At 43.1% G+C, this 16,363-nt stretch overlaps 1 protein-coding gene across 11 annotated transcripts in view; it reads left to right on the top strand.

The window, feature by feature from the left end:
• The window catches only part of AGPAT4 (1-acylglycerol-3-phosphate O-acyltransferase 4), a 133,264-nt gene that overhangs the window by 13,304 nt on the left and 103,597 nt on the right, over window positions 1–16,363 (top strand). For 8 of the 11 annotated variants that reach the window (XM_038395610.2, XM_043511255.1, XM_038395611.2 and 5 more), the window contains one exon: window positions 7,713–7,952. The exons of 2 other annotated variants lie outside the window; for them this stretch is intronic. In XM_038395610.2, the coding sequence (XP_038251538.1) occupies window positions 7,775–7,952 (178 nt within the window). In that variant the 5' untranslated portion in view covers window positions 7,713–7,774. Of the gene's footprint in view, window positions 1–7,712; window positions 7,953–16,363 lie in introns of those variants that run through there. One more of the 11 variants, XM_043511257.1, reaches the window with a different exon arrangement.

Genomic DNA, 16,363 nt, shown 5'->3' with positions numbered 1-16,363 from the left:
ACATTTAGGGTGAGAAATTACATTTTGTAACCTGTTTCTTGAGGTGTATTAAACTTAGTTTGCATGTTTTGTTTTATTTGCTTAGTAATGTGCTTTGTTCTGTTTGCTATCCCTTTAATTACTTAAAATCTACCTTTTGTGGTTGTTAAACTCTCTTTGGTTTGTTTGTTTGTTACAAATTCCAGTTTGTACAATTCATGAGGGCGGGGGCACAAAAAGCTGTGCGTATCTCCCTCCACCTTGAGGGAGGGGGGTGATTTTTATGAGTTTGCAATATGCAGATCTCTCTATACAGTGCAAGACAATATTTTTGGGAGGCTTACACTCCAAAGGAGGTGTGCATGTGAGTGCTGAGCAAATCCCTGAGCTGATTTCAGTCTGTCTGCAGCTGGGTGTGGCCTTACCTGTCTATGTGCTAGAGAAGGCTTGAGGGCTAGAACAGGGTTAGGAAACCCAGGCTGGTAGAACAGACAGAATCAGTGGGACACCAGCATATCAGGTGGCACCCTGAATGGGGGGGGGGCGTTCAACCCTGTCACAGGCCTATAAGAAAGAGGGAGGACCAAAGAAAGAACTCTGCAGTTCCCAGTAAGGGGGGAAGAGCAGGGAACTTCATAGTTCGAGAGGGGCAGAAAGCTCCTCTCTTTGGAGGTTGGTGTGGACTCTTTTTAGCTAAGTCACTGAACGTGTATTGAGAGAGAACTCATTTCAGGGCCAAAGAATTGGTCAGTAGGGGGCAATGAAGATAAACTACTGCAACAGCCTGCATGCGGGGATAAAAGGAATGTTTGGAAGTGTGTAAACAGAAAAGATGTCTGATCTGTCTTGCTTCAGAGCAAAACTAGATGTCTCTGATAATGGGAGAGGAGGAGTGCAGAGTAGTGCCTGCTATTTATGGTCCTGACCTTGTAACCCCTTAGTCAAATAAGTGTGTAGCCTTAGACTACTCACTAGACAAGTGTTTGGCCCTCTATCTGTTTCATACCAAAGGGAAATGCCCATCACAAAGCATCCTTTTGTTTGTTTACTCTGACCACTTTCCCCCAATTAATTTAAGGGTGTTGAGAAGATGGCTGCCAAAAAAACTGTTTTCTATCTTAATGTCTTCTGAGAATGTATTTGTTTTTCAAAAGGCTGTTATGGGTTTCAGTCATGAGCTGTAAGAAAATTAGTGTGTATGTTTAATAAATCACACTCTAAGAATTATGGACCTTATCCTCTTCTCGTTTACACTGGAGTTGACTGTGGATGACTATTGAAAACAATAGGGTAACATAGATTTAAGTCACAGGGCTTCATTGTCTCCTCAGTGATTTTTTTGTTTTGTTTTTTTTTTTAAATGTCCTTGCCTGTGTTGACAACTGTATCTTTGATTTTATTAAAATAAAATTGTACCTTGCACTATTTATACCTTTTTTATTTATACTGTTTCTCAGGCTACAAGAAGTGCATTTTTATTTATGGTTACTTTCACTCTTTCATGTACTTGTGGTGTTTCATGCACCAGCGCAGTGGTGGTTGAGCTGCAACCACTGTAGGGGAATGTTCTTAAATCCAAACACTAGCTTGGATTGAATTGGGGGAGCCAGGGGAGAGGGAGAACCTATTGAAATAAGGCTTTGTAATTCCCTAAGCTTTTATTTATTTATTTATTTTTTATACAAGAACAAGCGTCTCTACTTTGTCGTTATGACAAAGTTCCATCCCTAATTAAATTAACTATTTTTATTAAACTTAAATTTTGTGACTGAGCTATGAAACCAGACAGTGACTTTCAAATGTACCATTGTCTTTTCGTGAATTATTGCAGTACCCTGTTTTTTATCAGTGGTTATTACTTTACTCTTACAAAGCTTAGCATAAAAGACCTGCAGTATGTCATATGTTGACCATAAATGTAACGTGTTCAAGTTTAACATTTTTCTTTGGAAAACTACTGTAACAGTGAAAAGAATGAATCGGTGGAGTAATGGTATATTCTTACTTCTTTTGAAAGGCTTTTGATCAGCTACCCTTAATACATGATTTTGTTAGTCATGTAAACGGTGATTTTTCCTGTATTCAGAAACAGATGAGCCATTAAACCTGGGATATCAGGTTCAAGTTGATTTGGATCTGGATTGTTTACTACAATACTCTCCAAAATTTTGATAGGTCCCTCACTGAGTTCAAATGACAACAGGCCAGCAAAATGATGTCTAGAATTGCGGGTCTGTTTCCTGCAGGAGCAGGATTGGGCCCAATTGGGGAAGAAAAATACAAGTGATAGATTGAGAGTTTAATTTGAATATACCAAAAAAGGCATGTTTATGTATAGTGAGCAGTGAAGTAAATATGCCCTGAGGAGAGAACATACTTTCTTTTGCAGTGTGGCAGAAAACTCCTAAACTGCTTACTTTAATAATGGAAAGGGTAAATCTAATGGAAGGTTTGTTTATCCATGGAAGCATGCTTTGTTAAAATTAATCCATGTTACTTATACAAAATGCAAATTTACTTGGATTTTGTTGGTAACTTTGCAGTTATGCTCCTGGTAATGTGATAGTGTTACCTACAGTGATGATCCCAGCTGACTGAATTCAGATTTTGTTTAAAAAAAAAAATGCTTCCAACCAGAAAACCATCACATTTTCTGCCCATGGAGTCTTAATAGTCAATCTTTGTTATTTTTAGGGTCTCCAGGGTTGGTATAGGTATAAATAGCTATTCAGAGCTATAACCTTCCATTGATGATATCTGTCAAGCAGGGTTATTTCCCTTGTCAAGCATGTCAGCATAGATGGGAAAGAGAAAACATTTTGTATTATGCTACTGACTTTGAGTAATAGACTGGATCTGTGATAGTTCTTGCTTTATCTATTCAAGGGACATTGTCAGGTCACTTTTTTTTTTTTTTTTGGCCTTAACTTCTATCTTAAAATTGCCTAATGGTGGTAAACTTTTTAAAAATGTCACCACTTTGTCACAAAAAATAATTCCTTTACAAGGGATCTAAAGGCTATATTGTTGGGGTGCTGTTTGCAGGCTCTGTAGCAACAGTTGCCTTAACAACGCTATTCTGAGAGCTCTGCAGCGGAGATCCCATTGAGGATGCCAGTGCATAAAGAAGTAAACCAAGACTTGATTGCATTATATTGGAATAGCAGGAGAAAAGCCACATGCTATTTTTAAAAAGGAGGACGACTTCTCATTTTTAAGCTTCTGATACGTTCATTTCAAATGATCAAGAATGGATTTGATGTTTGATAGTCCTCTGAAGCTTTTGTAGGCTTAAAGGTGACCTGCAAAATGTTCTCAGCTCCTTCACTTTTTCAGCTTCTCTGCACTACTGAATAAAGACTCAGTCCTTCAAGATGATCAGCTCACTTGTTCTATCTAGCAAAACACTTAGTTATGTGATTAACTGTAAACAGCTGGGTAGTTTTATTGATTTCAGTGGGACCGCTCATGTGCTTAAATGAGAAGCACATGCTTAAAGTCTGTACTGCACTGAGCCAGAATGCTTAGCACCTGGCAAAACTGAGTGTTTTGTAGAGGGGGACTGGGGCTTCCAAAGCAACATAAGTTACACTTGCAGGTATACTTGTGGCACCTTAGAGACTAACACATTTATTAGAGCATAAGCTTTCGTGATGCATCCGATGAAGTGAGCTGTAGCTCATGAAAGCTTCTGCTCAAATAAATGTGTTAGTCTCTAAGGTGCCACAAGTACTCCTTTTCTTTTTGCGAATACAGACTAACACGGCTGCTACTCTGAAACCTCTCCTTACAGTGTGTATGATAAACCCATTGTTTCATGTTCTCTGTGTGTGTGTGTGTGTGTGTGTGTGTGTATATATATAAATCTCTCCTCTGCTTTTTCCACCAAATGCATCCGATGAAGTGAGCTGTAGCTCACGAAAGCTTATGCTCTAATAAATTTGTTAGTCTCTAAGGTGCCACGGGTACTCCTTTTCTTTTTGCGAATACAGACTAACACGGCTGCTACTCTTAAACCTAAGAAATAGCTGTACAGAATGGTATTCAGACAATTACATTTGATATAAGATATATTCCTTGAAATTTTTTTCATGATGAGCCCCAAAAGTAATTTCTCAAGACTGTAAGAATGTAAAAGACAAAAAACAAAGAAAAAGTGAGCTGTAGCTCACGAAAGCTTATGCTCTAATAAATTTGTTAGTCTCTAAGGTGCCACAAGTACTCCTTTTCTTTTTACTGTAAGGAGAGTGATCACTTAAGATAAGCCATCACCAGCAGCAGGGGGGGGGAAAGGAGGAAAACCTTTCATGGTGACAAGCAAGGTAGGCTAATTCCAGCAGTTAACAAGAATATCTGAGGAACCGTGGGGGGTGGGGTGGGAGGGAGAAATACCATGGGGAAATAGTTTTACTTTGTGTAATGACTCATCCATTCCCAGTCTCTATTCAAGCCTAAGTTAATTGTATCCAGTTTGCAAATTAATTCCAATTCAGCAGTCTCTCGTTGGAGTCTGTTTTTGAAGCTTTTTTGTTGAAGTATAGCCACTCTTAGATCTGTGATCGAGTGACCAGAGAGATTGAAGTGTTCTCCAACTGGTTTTTGAATGTTATAATTCTTGACGTCTGATTTGTGTCCATTCATTCTTTTACGTAGAGACTGTCCAGTTTGGCCAATGTACATGGCAGAGGGGCATTGCTGGCACATGATGGCATATATCACATTGGTAGATGCGCAGGTGAACGAGCCTCTGATAGTGTGGCTGATGTGATTAGGCCCTATGATGGTATCCCCTGAATAGATATGTGGACAGAGTTGGCAACGGGCTTTGTTGCAAGGATAGGTTCCTGGGTTAGTGGTTCTGTTGTGTGGTGTGTGGTTGCTGGTGAGTATTTGCTTCAGATTGGGGGGCTGTCTGTAAGCAAGGACTGGTCTGTCTCCCAAGATCTGTGAGAGTGATGGGTCGTCCTTCAGGATAGGTTGTAGATCCTTGATGATGCGTTGGAGAGGTTTTAGTTGGGGGCTGAAGGTGATGGCTAGTGGCGTTCTGTTGTTTTCTTTGTTGGGCCTGTCCTGTAGTAGGTGACTTCTGGGTACTCTTCTGGCTCTGTCAATCTGTTTCTTCACTTCAGCAGGTGGGTATTGTAGTTGTAGGAATGCTTGATAGAGATCTTGTAGGTGTTTGTCTCTGTCTGAGGGGTTGGAGCAAATGCGGTTATGTCGTAGCGCTTAAAGGCTGACAAAGGAGGTGCTGTCGTCATCATGAATAGGTCAGAGTATGAACAAGAGGCTACTAGGCAGCTCTCCAACACCACTTTCTACAAGCCATTACCCTCTGATCCCACTGAGAGTTACCAAAAGAAACTACAGCATTTGCTCAAGAAACTCCCTGAAAAAGCACAAGAACAAATCCGCACAGACACACCCCTGGAGCCCCGACCTGGGGTATTCTATCTGCTACCCAAGATCCATAAACCTGGAAATCCTGGACGCCCCATCATCTCAGGCATTGGCACCCTGACAGCAGGATTGTCTGGCTATGTAGACTCCCTCCTCAGGCCCTTCGTTACCAGCACTCCCAGCTAACTTTGAGACACCACTGACTTCCTGAGGAAACTACAGTCCATTACTGATCTTCCTAAAAACACCATCCTAGCCACTATGGATGTAGAAGCCCTCTACACCAACATTCCACACAAAGATGGACTACAAGCCGTCAGGAACAGTATCCCCGATACTGTCACGGCTAACCTGGTGGCTGAACTTTGTGACTTTGTCCTGACACATAACTACTTCACATTTGGTGACAATGTATACCTTCAAATCAGCGGCACTGCGATGGGTACCCGCATGGCCCCACAGTATGCCAACATTTTTATGGCTGACTTAGAACAACGCTTCCTCAGCTCTCGTCCCCTAATGCCCCTACTCTATTTGCGCTACATTGATGACATCTTCATCATCTGGACCCATGGAAAAGAAGCTCTTGAGGAATTCCACCATGATTTCAACAATTTCCATCCCACCATCAACCTCAGCCTGGACCAGTCCACACAAGAGATCCACTTCCTGGACACTATGGTGCTAATAAGCGATGGTCACATAAACACCACCCTATATCGGAAACCTACTGACCGCTATTCCTACCTACATGCCTCTAGCTTTCATCCAGATCATACCACTCGATCCATTGTCTACAGCCAAGCGCTACGATATACCGCATTTGCTCCAACCCCTCAGACAGAGACAAACACCTACAAGATCTCTATCATGCATTCCTACAACTACAATACCCACCTGCTGAAGTGAAGAAACAGATTGACAGAGCCAGAAGAGTACCCAGAAGTCACCTACTACAGGACAGGCCCAACAAAGAAAACAGAACGCCACTAGCCATCACCTTCAGCCCCCAACTAAAACCTCCCCAACGCATCATCAAGGATCTACAACCTATCCTGAAGGACGACCCATCACTCTCACAGATCTTGGGAGACAGACCAGTCCTTGCTTACAGACAGCCCCCCAATCTGAAGCAAATACTCACCAGCAACCACACACCACACAACAGAACCACTAACCCAGGAACCTATCCTTGCAACAAAGCCCGTTGCCAACTCTGTCCACATACCTATTCAGGGGATACCATCATAGGGCCTAATCACATCAGCCACACTATCAGAGGCTCGTTCACCTGCGCATCTACCAATGTAATATATGCCATCATGTGCCAGCAATGCCCCTCTGCCATGTACATTGGCCAAACTGGACAGTCTCTATGTAAAAGAATGAATGGACACAAATCAGACGTCAAGAATTATAACATTCAAAAACCAGTTGGAGAACACTTCAATCTCTCTGGTCACTCGATTACAGACCTAAGAGTGGCTATCCTTCAACAAAAAGCTTCAAAAACAGACTCCAACGAGAGACTGCTGAATTGGAATTAATTTGCAAACTGGATACAATTAACTTAGGCTTGAATAGAGACTGGGAATGGATGAGTCATTACACAAAGTAAAACTATTTCCCCATGGTATATCTCCCCCCCACCCCACCCCCCACTGTTCCTCAAATATTCTTGTTAACTGCTGGAAATAGCCTACCTTGCTTGTCACCATGAAAGGTTTTCCTCCTTTCCCCCCCCCCCCCCAGCTGCTGGTGATGGCTTATCCTAAGTGATCACTCTCCTTACAGTGTGTATGATAAACCCATTGTTTCATGTTCTCTGTGTGTGTGTATATAAATCTCTCCTCTGCTTTTTCCACCAAATGCATCCGATGAAGTGAGCTGTAGCTCACGAAAGCTTATGCTCTAATAAATTTGTTAGTCTCTAAGGTGCCACGGGTACTCCTTTTCTTTTTAGCTATTTCTTACTTTATCAATAAGGATCTGATTCAGCAGAGCATATGAGCATGGTTGACATTGAGTACCTAGGTAATCCCATCTCTATCCAGCAAAGCACTTCATTCTTGAAGTCAGTGGGATTTAAGCATAGGAGGAAGTGTTTATCACCAAGTGATGTAAATTGTTTGAAAATGTGGCTTTCTTTTTCAGTGTCTGTTTTTGTAAGTATTTGTAACCAGGTCTTTCTCTTAAGAATAGAAAAAAAGATTTAGTAGGAAAGCAGTGACTTCACTGCTAATACTAGCCATGAGTTATCTATGTATTCAAATTTTTATTTCTATTTAACTTTATTTTTGTTTACTAACAGCTGCTATTGTTGCTTGGTTTTGCAGACTATCTTCTGAATTCCTGGATTTTCTCTTTCTGGAAGTTACCCTTCCTTTCTTAAAGAACCATGGACATCATTGGCTTTCTGAAGTCTCAGTTCATTTGCCACCTTCTTATCTGCTACATATTTATAGTGTCTGGACTGATGATTAACTTCATTCAGCTCTTCACGCTTGTCCTCTGGCCAATCAACAAGCAGCTTTTCAGGAAGATCAATTGCAGACTGGCTTACTGCATTTCAAGCCGTAAGAATTTTTAAAATTTTATTTCCATATCTTGACCAATGAGTTACTTGTTAGGTAGTAATCTTATCTATGTTTGCATATTCATGCATATAAATCCCTACATTTTGCTGTGAGACTATATGGGTATTGGTTAAAGTATGTGAGGTTTTTTTATCAAAATGTGCTAGAATATAACTTTTTCATCCACTCACATTGCGGCATTCATTTGACACAAGATAATATAGATATTGGATTCTTATGATGAGCATCACGTTTGATTGGCCAAAAAAGTAAATACTGACCAAGGAATGATGCAACTTAATATTTACAGAGGCATACTGTCACTGTATATAGCTACATACCATTCTAAATGGTTTTCATCTAGTATATCTTCTGATTTCTCCATTATCCTGAAGAGATGCATGGCTACATATGACTTTGTTTTTTAAATTGGGTAAGTGTTCCAGATTTCAGTAGTGTTGGCATGAAAAGATGATAAATAATACTGGCTTACAACATGACTCTTGCATACAGTACTAGCTTGATTTGAAACTATTGCTTTTATTCATTGAATAAACATGTCAAATTTTAGAGTACTGTATCTATGCCAGGGATGTAACCACTGGTGGGCCACAGCCCAATCACTTAGCATCCTGGCCCATCCAAATCTGAGCAGAGGTATAGCTTTGCCACAGCGGACCGGAGCGTCACTCAGGCACATGAAATCCAGGACGGAGCTATGTGTCCGCCCTTCAGAAAGTTGTGCTCCAGCAGCTCTGCCTTGCCATTTTCTAAGCCACCCCATGTGCATGCCCATCTTGGCAGGTGAAGCCCTGTGTCTGGGGGCACCAGGGATAGGAAGAGGGCATGGCGTCAGGGGAGAAGCTGAGCTAGCACAGTCTGTCATTGCCTGCCCGCCCGCCCACCCAAATTTCCACTCCTAGCTACACCACTGACCTATGCACAGTATTTAGGTGTATATAATCATAAGAATGACCATACCAGGTCAGACCAATGGTTCATCTAGCCCAGTGTCCTGTCTTCTGACAGCGGCCAATGCCATCTGTCCCAGAAGGAATGAACAGGACAGGTAATCATCAAGTGATCTATCCCCTGTCGCCCATTCCCAGCTTCTGGCAAACCAAGACTACGCTAGGGACACTTCAGAGTTTGGTTTTGCATCCCTGCCCATCTTGGCTAATAGCCATTGATGGACCTATCCTCCATGAATGTACAGTAACTCCCCACTTAACAACATCCTCTCGCTTAACGTTGTTTCGATCTTATGTCCCTGCTCAGTTACAGAACATGATCCATTTAAAGTTGCGCAATGCTTTGCGATAGTCGTTTTTGGCTGCCTGCTTTGTCCATAGCTAGCAGGCCCCCATCAGCTCCCCTATGCCCCGCCGACAGACCCCACGGATCAGCGCCTCTGCCACAGGCGGGGGGGGGGGGAAATCAGCTGGCTTGCGGTGTTCAGGAGGCGGGGGAGGGAGGGGGAGTGGAAGCCTGCATGCTGTGTCATCGCTCCTCCCTTCTGCCTCCTGAACCGCGGCAAGCCAGCTGATTGCCACAGGCAGGAGGCGGAGGGAGCAGGTAGGAGCAAGGACTCTGCGTGTGGAGTAAAGGGGGGGGGGAAGAGGAGGCAGGTTAAGGGGGGGGGCTTGGGGGAGGGGTGGAGTGGGTGGGCCAAGGGTTGAGCCCCTGCCTCTGGTGCTTGCAGAATAGGGGAAGCTGCTGCTGCGCAACGTGCTTCTCCTAGCCTACAGCACCTTCAGCCTCCTTGCCTGCCTCATTGTCTCCAGTGCCAGTGGGCAGTGCCTATGTGGGGTAAGGCGGGGGCACCTCCCAACTATAGTACTGTACTGTATGGCAAAAAAAAATTTCCCTGGAACTTAACTACCCCATTTACATTCATTCCTATGGAGAAATTGGATTCACTTAACATAGTTTCACTTAAAGTCGCATTTTTCAGGAACAGAACTACAACATTGAATGAGGAGTTATTGTGTATCGTTCTTTTTTTGAACCCTGTTATAGTCTTGGCCTTCACAACATCCTCTGGCAAAGAGTTCCACAGCTGACACTGCGTTGTGTGAAAAAATACTTCCTTTTGTTTGTTTTAAACCTGCTGCCTATTAATTTAATTGGGTGACCCCTAGTTCTTGTGTTATGCAAAGGAGTAAATAACACTACTTACTTTCTCCACCTTAGTCATGATTTTATAGACCTCTATTATCTCCCCTTAGTCATCTCTTTTCCAAGCTGAAAAGTCCTACCCAATCTTATTAATCTCTCCTCATATGGAAGCTGTTCCATACCCCTAATAATGTTTGTTGCCCTTTTCTGTAGCTTTTCCAATTCCAATGTATCTTTTTTGAGACGAGGTGACCACGTCTGCATGCAGCATTCAAGATATGGGCATACCATAGATTTATATAGAGGCAATGTATTTTCTGTTTTATCTATCCTTTTCCTAATGAATCCTAATAGAGAATACAATAGTTAAACTGCTCATCTAGCACCAAATGGGAGCTTTGTTTGAATAAGGGTCCTGAATTTTTGGCCTCTTATTTTATTGAGGAAAATAATGTTCAGAATATTACTAGGAGAAAGTTATAGGGTCAGATTCTGCTACTTACTTATGCTCAGTACTACTTTTGACATCAGTGGGTCTAGTTTTACAATAAGATTGCACTCAGGGAGGAAAAGGGTGGCAGAATTTGGCATATAAGTATCTATTATTGCCTGTATTTTTCTACAGTACATGGTAAAATGTTTATGCATGTTTAATAAAAATCAAATGGCTGTGATCTCATTGGTGTAAATCAGGAACAAGTCCATAGAGGTGGGAAGCGTAAAAACCAGTTGTGATCAGAATCAGCCCAAAAGCTTAGTTATAAAGGAGACACAATGTAACCTGCTCATTTTCAATAGCAGCATATGGACTGTAGAATACTAATGTGTTCCCAACTGTCACTGTTCCCAAAATAATTGGGCTAAATGTAAAAACTGTACATGGATTTAAGGAAAGTCCTTGCTCAGCTAAAAAACTTCCATAGACTTCAATGAGCAAGGATTTAAGGATTTGGCCCATTGCTGTTAGACCACCTGGAGCCATAAATATAAGTGGTGGTGAATCATGCTGTGAGACAGGTTAGCTTTCTGGACTTATTATAAAAGTGCAGCCTTGTGAGGTACATGAAAGATATCCACATACGACTGTTCAAGTGCTCTAAATTGCACAGGACTCAGCACAGTTATAGAAGAGAGAATATCATCATTGTATCAGAAAACTGCCTGAACATGAGCCCCTAGAAATGCATTGCAGTTAAGTGCAGTAAAAACGGCTTGCTGAAAACAATGTTTCAGTTTATCCAGTACTAAGAACCTGAGACAGGAAGAGGCTTGATCCTGCCCAGCAGTGCCTGATGAATCACTGTGCATTTTGGAAAATCAGCTATACTTCTCTGCTCATAAGCAGCTGCTGGTTTTCCACAACACATGACACACTTTGCTTGTTGGGAGACAAAATGGAGTTCCTCTCCCCCCTCCCCCCCCCCAACTATCCACAGTGTCAATCAGTGTAACCACAATCTTTTAAACTGGTAACACTGTCATTTGAATGGACCCTCTCATTTTACACCTGAGAACAAGAACCCATATGCCAGGGGTGGCCAACCTGTGGCTCCGGAGCCACATGCAGCTCTTCAGAAGTTAATATGCAGCTCCTTGTATAGGCACAGACTCCGGGGCTGGAGCTACAGGTGCCAACTTTCCAATGTGCCCAGGAGTGCTCACTGCTCAACCCCTGGCTCTGCCACAGGCCCTGCCTCCACTTCACCCCTTCCCGCCCCCTCCCCTGAGCCAGCCATGCCCTCACTCCTCCCTCCCCCCCCACCAGAGCCTCCTGCACCCCACAAAACAGCTGATCGGGAGGAAGGGGGAGACACTGATCAGTGGGGCTGCTGGTAGGTGGGAGGCTCGGGGGGGGGAGGGTGTAGCAGATGGGGGGCTGCTGACTTATTACTGTGGCTCTTTGGAAATGTACATTGATAAATTCTGGCTCCTTCTCAGGCTCAGGTTGGCCACCACTGCCATATGCAGCTCTGTGACCAACCTTGGGCATGTTGTAAATTAAACTGTCTTAAGTTCTGATGCATGGAGAGCGAGGTAGATGTCTCTGCCCTTAAACACATCTTTAAGAGGCACTGAGCAGACTGACATTAGTGTCTGTTTATTGGAAGGCACTTGGTGGAAGATGAGCATAGGAATGATTTAGTTGGGAGGGGTCCAATGGCAAATGACTCTCGGAATAAAGAGAAGGGGAGCCCCTTAGAATCTCATAAAGCCATCATTTGATCAGGGGAAGCTCTAAAGAAAAGACATTTGGTGTCTGATGATTTCCCCTCCCAGAGCTGTCACCAGGCCCATTCCACCAAAAACCCCAAGTTCACTTTATTTTCTAGAGAAAATCTAGTATTGTTAAAATCATTATCTAGTAGTGATAGACTTTTGAGATGTTTACTTTTTTTTTATATGGTTTTCATTTACACCAGGGTCTAAGCATTTTTTTTTACAAGAATAGTTGCAAAGGGACCCACTTACCACACCCTCTGCAGGCTGCCAGATAATCTTGGTGAGTTTTTTCAATGTCTTGGGCCTTAAGCCAAGTCAAAAAGTCCAAGTGAACCCTGTCCAGGGTGTTTATTGGACTCTATTTTCCCTCACTAGGATCTTCAGCCCTGGCTCTGGGCCCTTTAAATTCATTCCTTTGTTCGGGCTCCCAGATAAGCCATGCCTCCTCATTGAGGTTTATGTCTCTTTTACCTGTGGCTGGTAGGGGAACCTAGACCTGCCCACTTCTCTGGGTTCTAACTCAGGGACCCTACGCACACCAGCCATGTGCTGATCAACTTCAGTCCTTCACTGCTATTTCCCTGGGGCTCTTCCTACCGGCCCCTCTTTCTAGCCGTAACTCAGGGCCAGTGTCCTCAGGTTCTTCCCAGTTGTGTATCTCTGTCTGATTGCCAGGCTCCTTTGGCCAGAGAGGAGCATCCTTCACTCCGCTGCTCCCAACCTGGAACTGAACTGCTAAGGCCAGGCAGCCAGCAGGCCCTGATTGGTGGCTGCTCGCCCTTGGAGGACCAGGTGCATCTAGCTTTCAAAATGGATGCTCTGGAGAGTCTTTTCTCTAGGCAAGCTTGAAGGACCCACCTTTCCTTCTCTGTTCCTCTCAGCTCACTGCTTCTTGAAGTGGGGTGTAGCAGGACCGTGGAAATCCACAGTAGGGAGTCACAAAACTGAATGTACCCTGCCACACCAGATTTGAAAGAAGCCTCCATTTGTATTGTAGGCAACAAGTTTTGTCACTTTAATGTGTTTGAATACTCAGATTGTATTTGTACTCTCATTGTATCTGAACATGGAGTGTTTTGCTTGCAGGTGCTGTTCGCTTCTGTGCATAAGTGACTCCATGCATAGGGCCAGATAGTGGAGCTGAGCCTAGGCCAGTGGGACAGAGTAGCACTAAAGCCAGCTTAGTTGTCTACTAGAGAAGTCCCCCTGTGGAGAGGACTTGTGTGGCTGGGGAGCCACAGCAGCTTCTATTCCACCCTCATGCATGATTGTTACTGCAAGGGTGCAACCTGGTGTTGTCTTATTTGTGGATGGGAGTATTGATTATTGATTGATCTCTTAGAGTGCATTGGTTAAAGATTCTGTCTCCTGAGGGCAATAGCATTCTTACCTACACTGGGATCCCCCAGCTGCTCAAAAGGCCCCTAGAGGCTGGCAATTCTCCTAGATGAGAACAGCTGTAAAAAGAACAGGAGGACTTGTGGCACCTTAGAGACTAACAAATTTATTTGAGCATAAGCTTTCATGAGCTACAGCTCACTTCATTGGATGCATTCAGTGGAAAATACAGATGTTAAGATTCTCTAGTTTATGCTAGAGGCTGGCCTAGCATCTGGATAGACCTGGGATCAGGAGTGGTGGCCACTGTTGCATATTGTCCTCAATTATGCAAAGCGCTGCTTCAGCCACTGCTGCACATCTGGCCCACAACGTTGACTTGGCTGAAAGAGGCCTTGTTTTAAAATTTTGTCCGTTCATGCCCAGAGCAAGCTAGCTGTAGGGTAAGAGTGATTCTCTCCGCCCCGTTGCATGGTGCACTAAAGGTCAGCAAGCCTGGAATGAGTCATCCATATGATGAGTTATCCATATGTGCTTGGTGTTTGAACAAAGGGAAATGGTATTAAGGTTAAAGCAACAACACAATCTGTATTTGAAAGAAACTGCATTAAATTAATCAGTAAAAATTAGTGTTTTTAAAAGTATAAGCAGTAAAGTCTTTGGAGCCTTGGGGTATTGATTAATAAAACAGTTTAGGTTGGGTCATTCCACGTGTAGATCTGACGGAAGTCTTTGCAGGATCAGGCCCTTGGTTTATACTTGGAGAAAGTAAATAAGAGTGTACTTTGAAATGGTGATAAACCTCATATTGCTTTGCGCGATTTGTAATAGCATGAATCACAGAGTCAACCAAAACAGTGAAATAGAGTAGGAATAGTTGGTATAACTCCAGAGCTAAGTGAGGGCAGCATACCAAATTCCATTAGATCAAGCAAGCGCCTCCATTTTGATGTTGATGGTAAAGATAATTTCACAAAATTCAGAAGAATTGTTTCATCTTCAACACTACAAAAGTTCTCGTGAAGTCACAAATGCAAAGGGTGGTAGAGATTGGTTTTGCTTTATTTTCTGCTTTGGACATACAGTATTCTCACTCGTCCATTTTCAGCATCTGCTATCATGGTAGCTTATCTTCCTTTATTTCTCATCATGACTAAGTACTGCTGGCTTCTTGGAATAGTCCGTGAATTTATATGTTCTCATCCTGATTCTAATCTCTCCTGCACCAGAAAAGAGTGATCATAATCAGACTTTATATGTGCTGTTAGTTTCAAGAGATCATTGGCTTATTTTTAGTACACCCTTCCCCCATCCTTAAAACAGGAAGAGTTATAAATGGCAGCTATATGAGCTTCCCTGCATTGCCTGCCCAATGTTCCCGATGCCCTGGGAGGCCACCACCTAAATAAAATAATGCAGTTCAGTCTTCACTGACCAGTTTTTAAAATACGATCAAATGCTGCAGGAAAATTTTTAACTTGAAGGGGGTTATTACAGCTGCAATTTGCTTCTAACTCCAATGGGCAGAAGTAAGAAGTAATTTGCAACCAACTTAGGCTACTGCATGCTGACCCTTCATCCTCACAATGTCTCCGTTGCAAACCACTAGTCAAATCCTGATGTGGATCTGGCAAAGTGAGTTTAGTGAGAGTCTTGTTTGTCCACATCACTCACTCCCTGTTGGCTGCAAGAGCACAGGGTGTTCATTTGCCTTGGCAGAACTGTATGGGGAAGTTTATACACTGCTAGTCTGCATTATTCTTGGCTCAAGCCTGGCATGTGATTATTAGTCACTCACTTTAGTGAGTACAACATTCTATCCCAAATGAAACAAAATATTGGTACAAAATCTTTGCTCTGGGCTGAAAACACTTTTATGCCAATAAGGCTTAGCTTCAAACAAGTGTTTAATAATTTTGATTCAAATCTCTGTTAATTCCGCTCTTTAAAATGACAACGCCGATTAAACCCTCCTCTGTACTGAACTGCTGGGTGCTGCTGTAATATAATATCAAACACTGCAAAGTTCAACAACATGGAGCTTAAAATAAATGTGTGCTTAAAAGCTGGTGTTGGAACATAGTTCTGGCAAACCACCAGATTTTTATAAAACTACATAGGAATAGACTGCTCAGCCTTTGCATAGAAGCTAAGAGCGCTCAAGAATCAATCTCTCTCTTCTCCCCCCCTTAGTGTGGGGTGCAATGGACCCTTGGAGGGGGGCAATCACAATTCTTGCACTTGTAAAAGGACTGTTTCCTCTGTATGATCTTGGGCGGGGGGGGGCTGCAAACCACCACAAAGAGTATGATGCAGAACCATGCCCCTGACCTGTGCTGGTCTGTGAAGCTGGTCTTGTGTAATGTGGGGAGCAGTCTGAACCCTTTAAAGATAGAGTATAGCTTGGGTACTCCCACGGACTACATGAGAGCTGAGGGAGGGACTATGTCTCTGTCATTGTTCTTTGGATGACCATGACTGATGGTGACATTGTTACTTCCCCTTCCAATGAGAGGGAGACTTGCATGTGCTTAACTGGGTGTCAGCTCCCCGACACCTCTAGCCTGTTAGACACCCAGACAACCTCCTCTGGGCTGTGCCAGCCCTTACTTTGGCTTGTAGGTTAATAATAGATGTACCCAGTCTGAGTCCCTTTGAAACCTTTCTTTGTAGTGTCCAGCCCCTTACCCACTGGTTACTTACAGAAAAAAACAGATCTGCTGTCCCCAAGGGGT

This window comes from Dermochelys coriacea, chromosome 3 (genome assembly GCF_009764565.3).
Source record: "Dermochelys coriacea isolate rDerCor1 chromosome 3, rDerCor1.pri.v4, whole genome shotgun sequence".
In the NCBI taxonomy this organism is placed as follows: Eukaryota; Metazoa; Chordata; order Testudines; family Dermochelyidae; genus Dermochelys; species Dermochelys coriacea.
The sequence above is the reverse complement of the archived record's forward strand: the minus strand, read 5'-3'. Positions and strand labels throughout refer to the sequence as shown.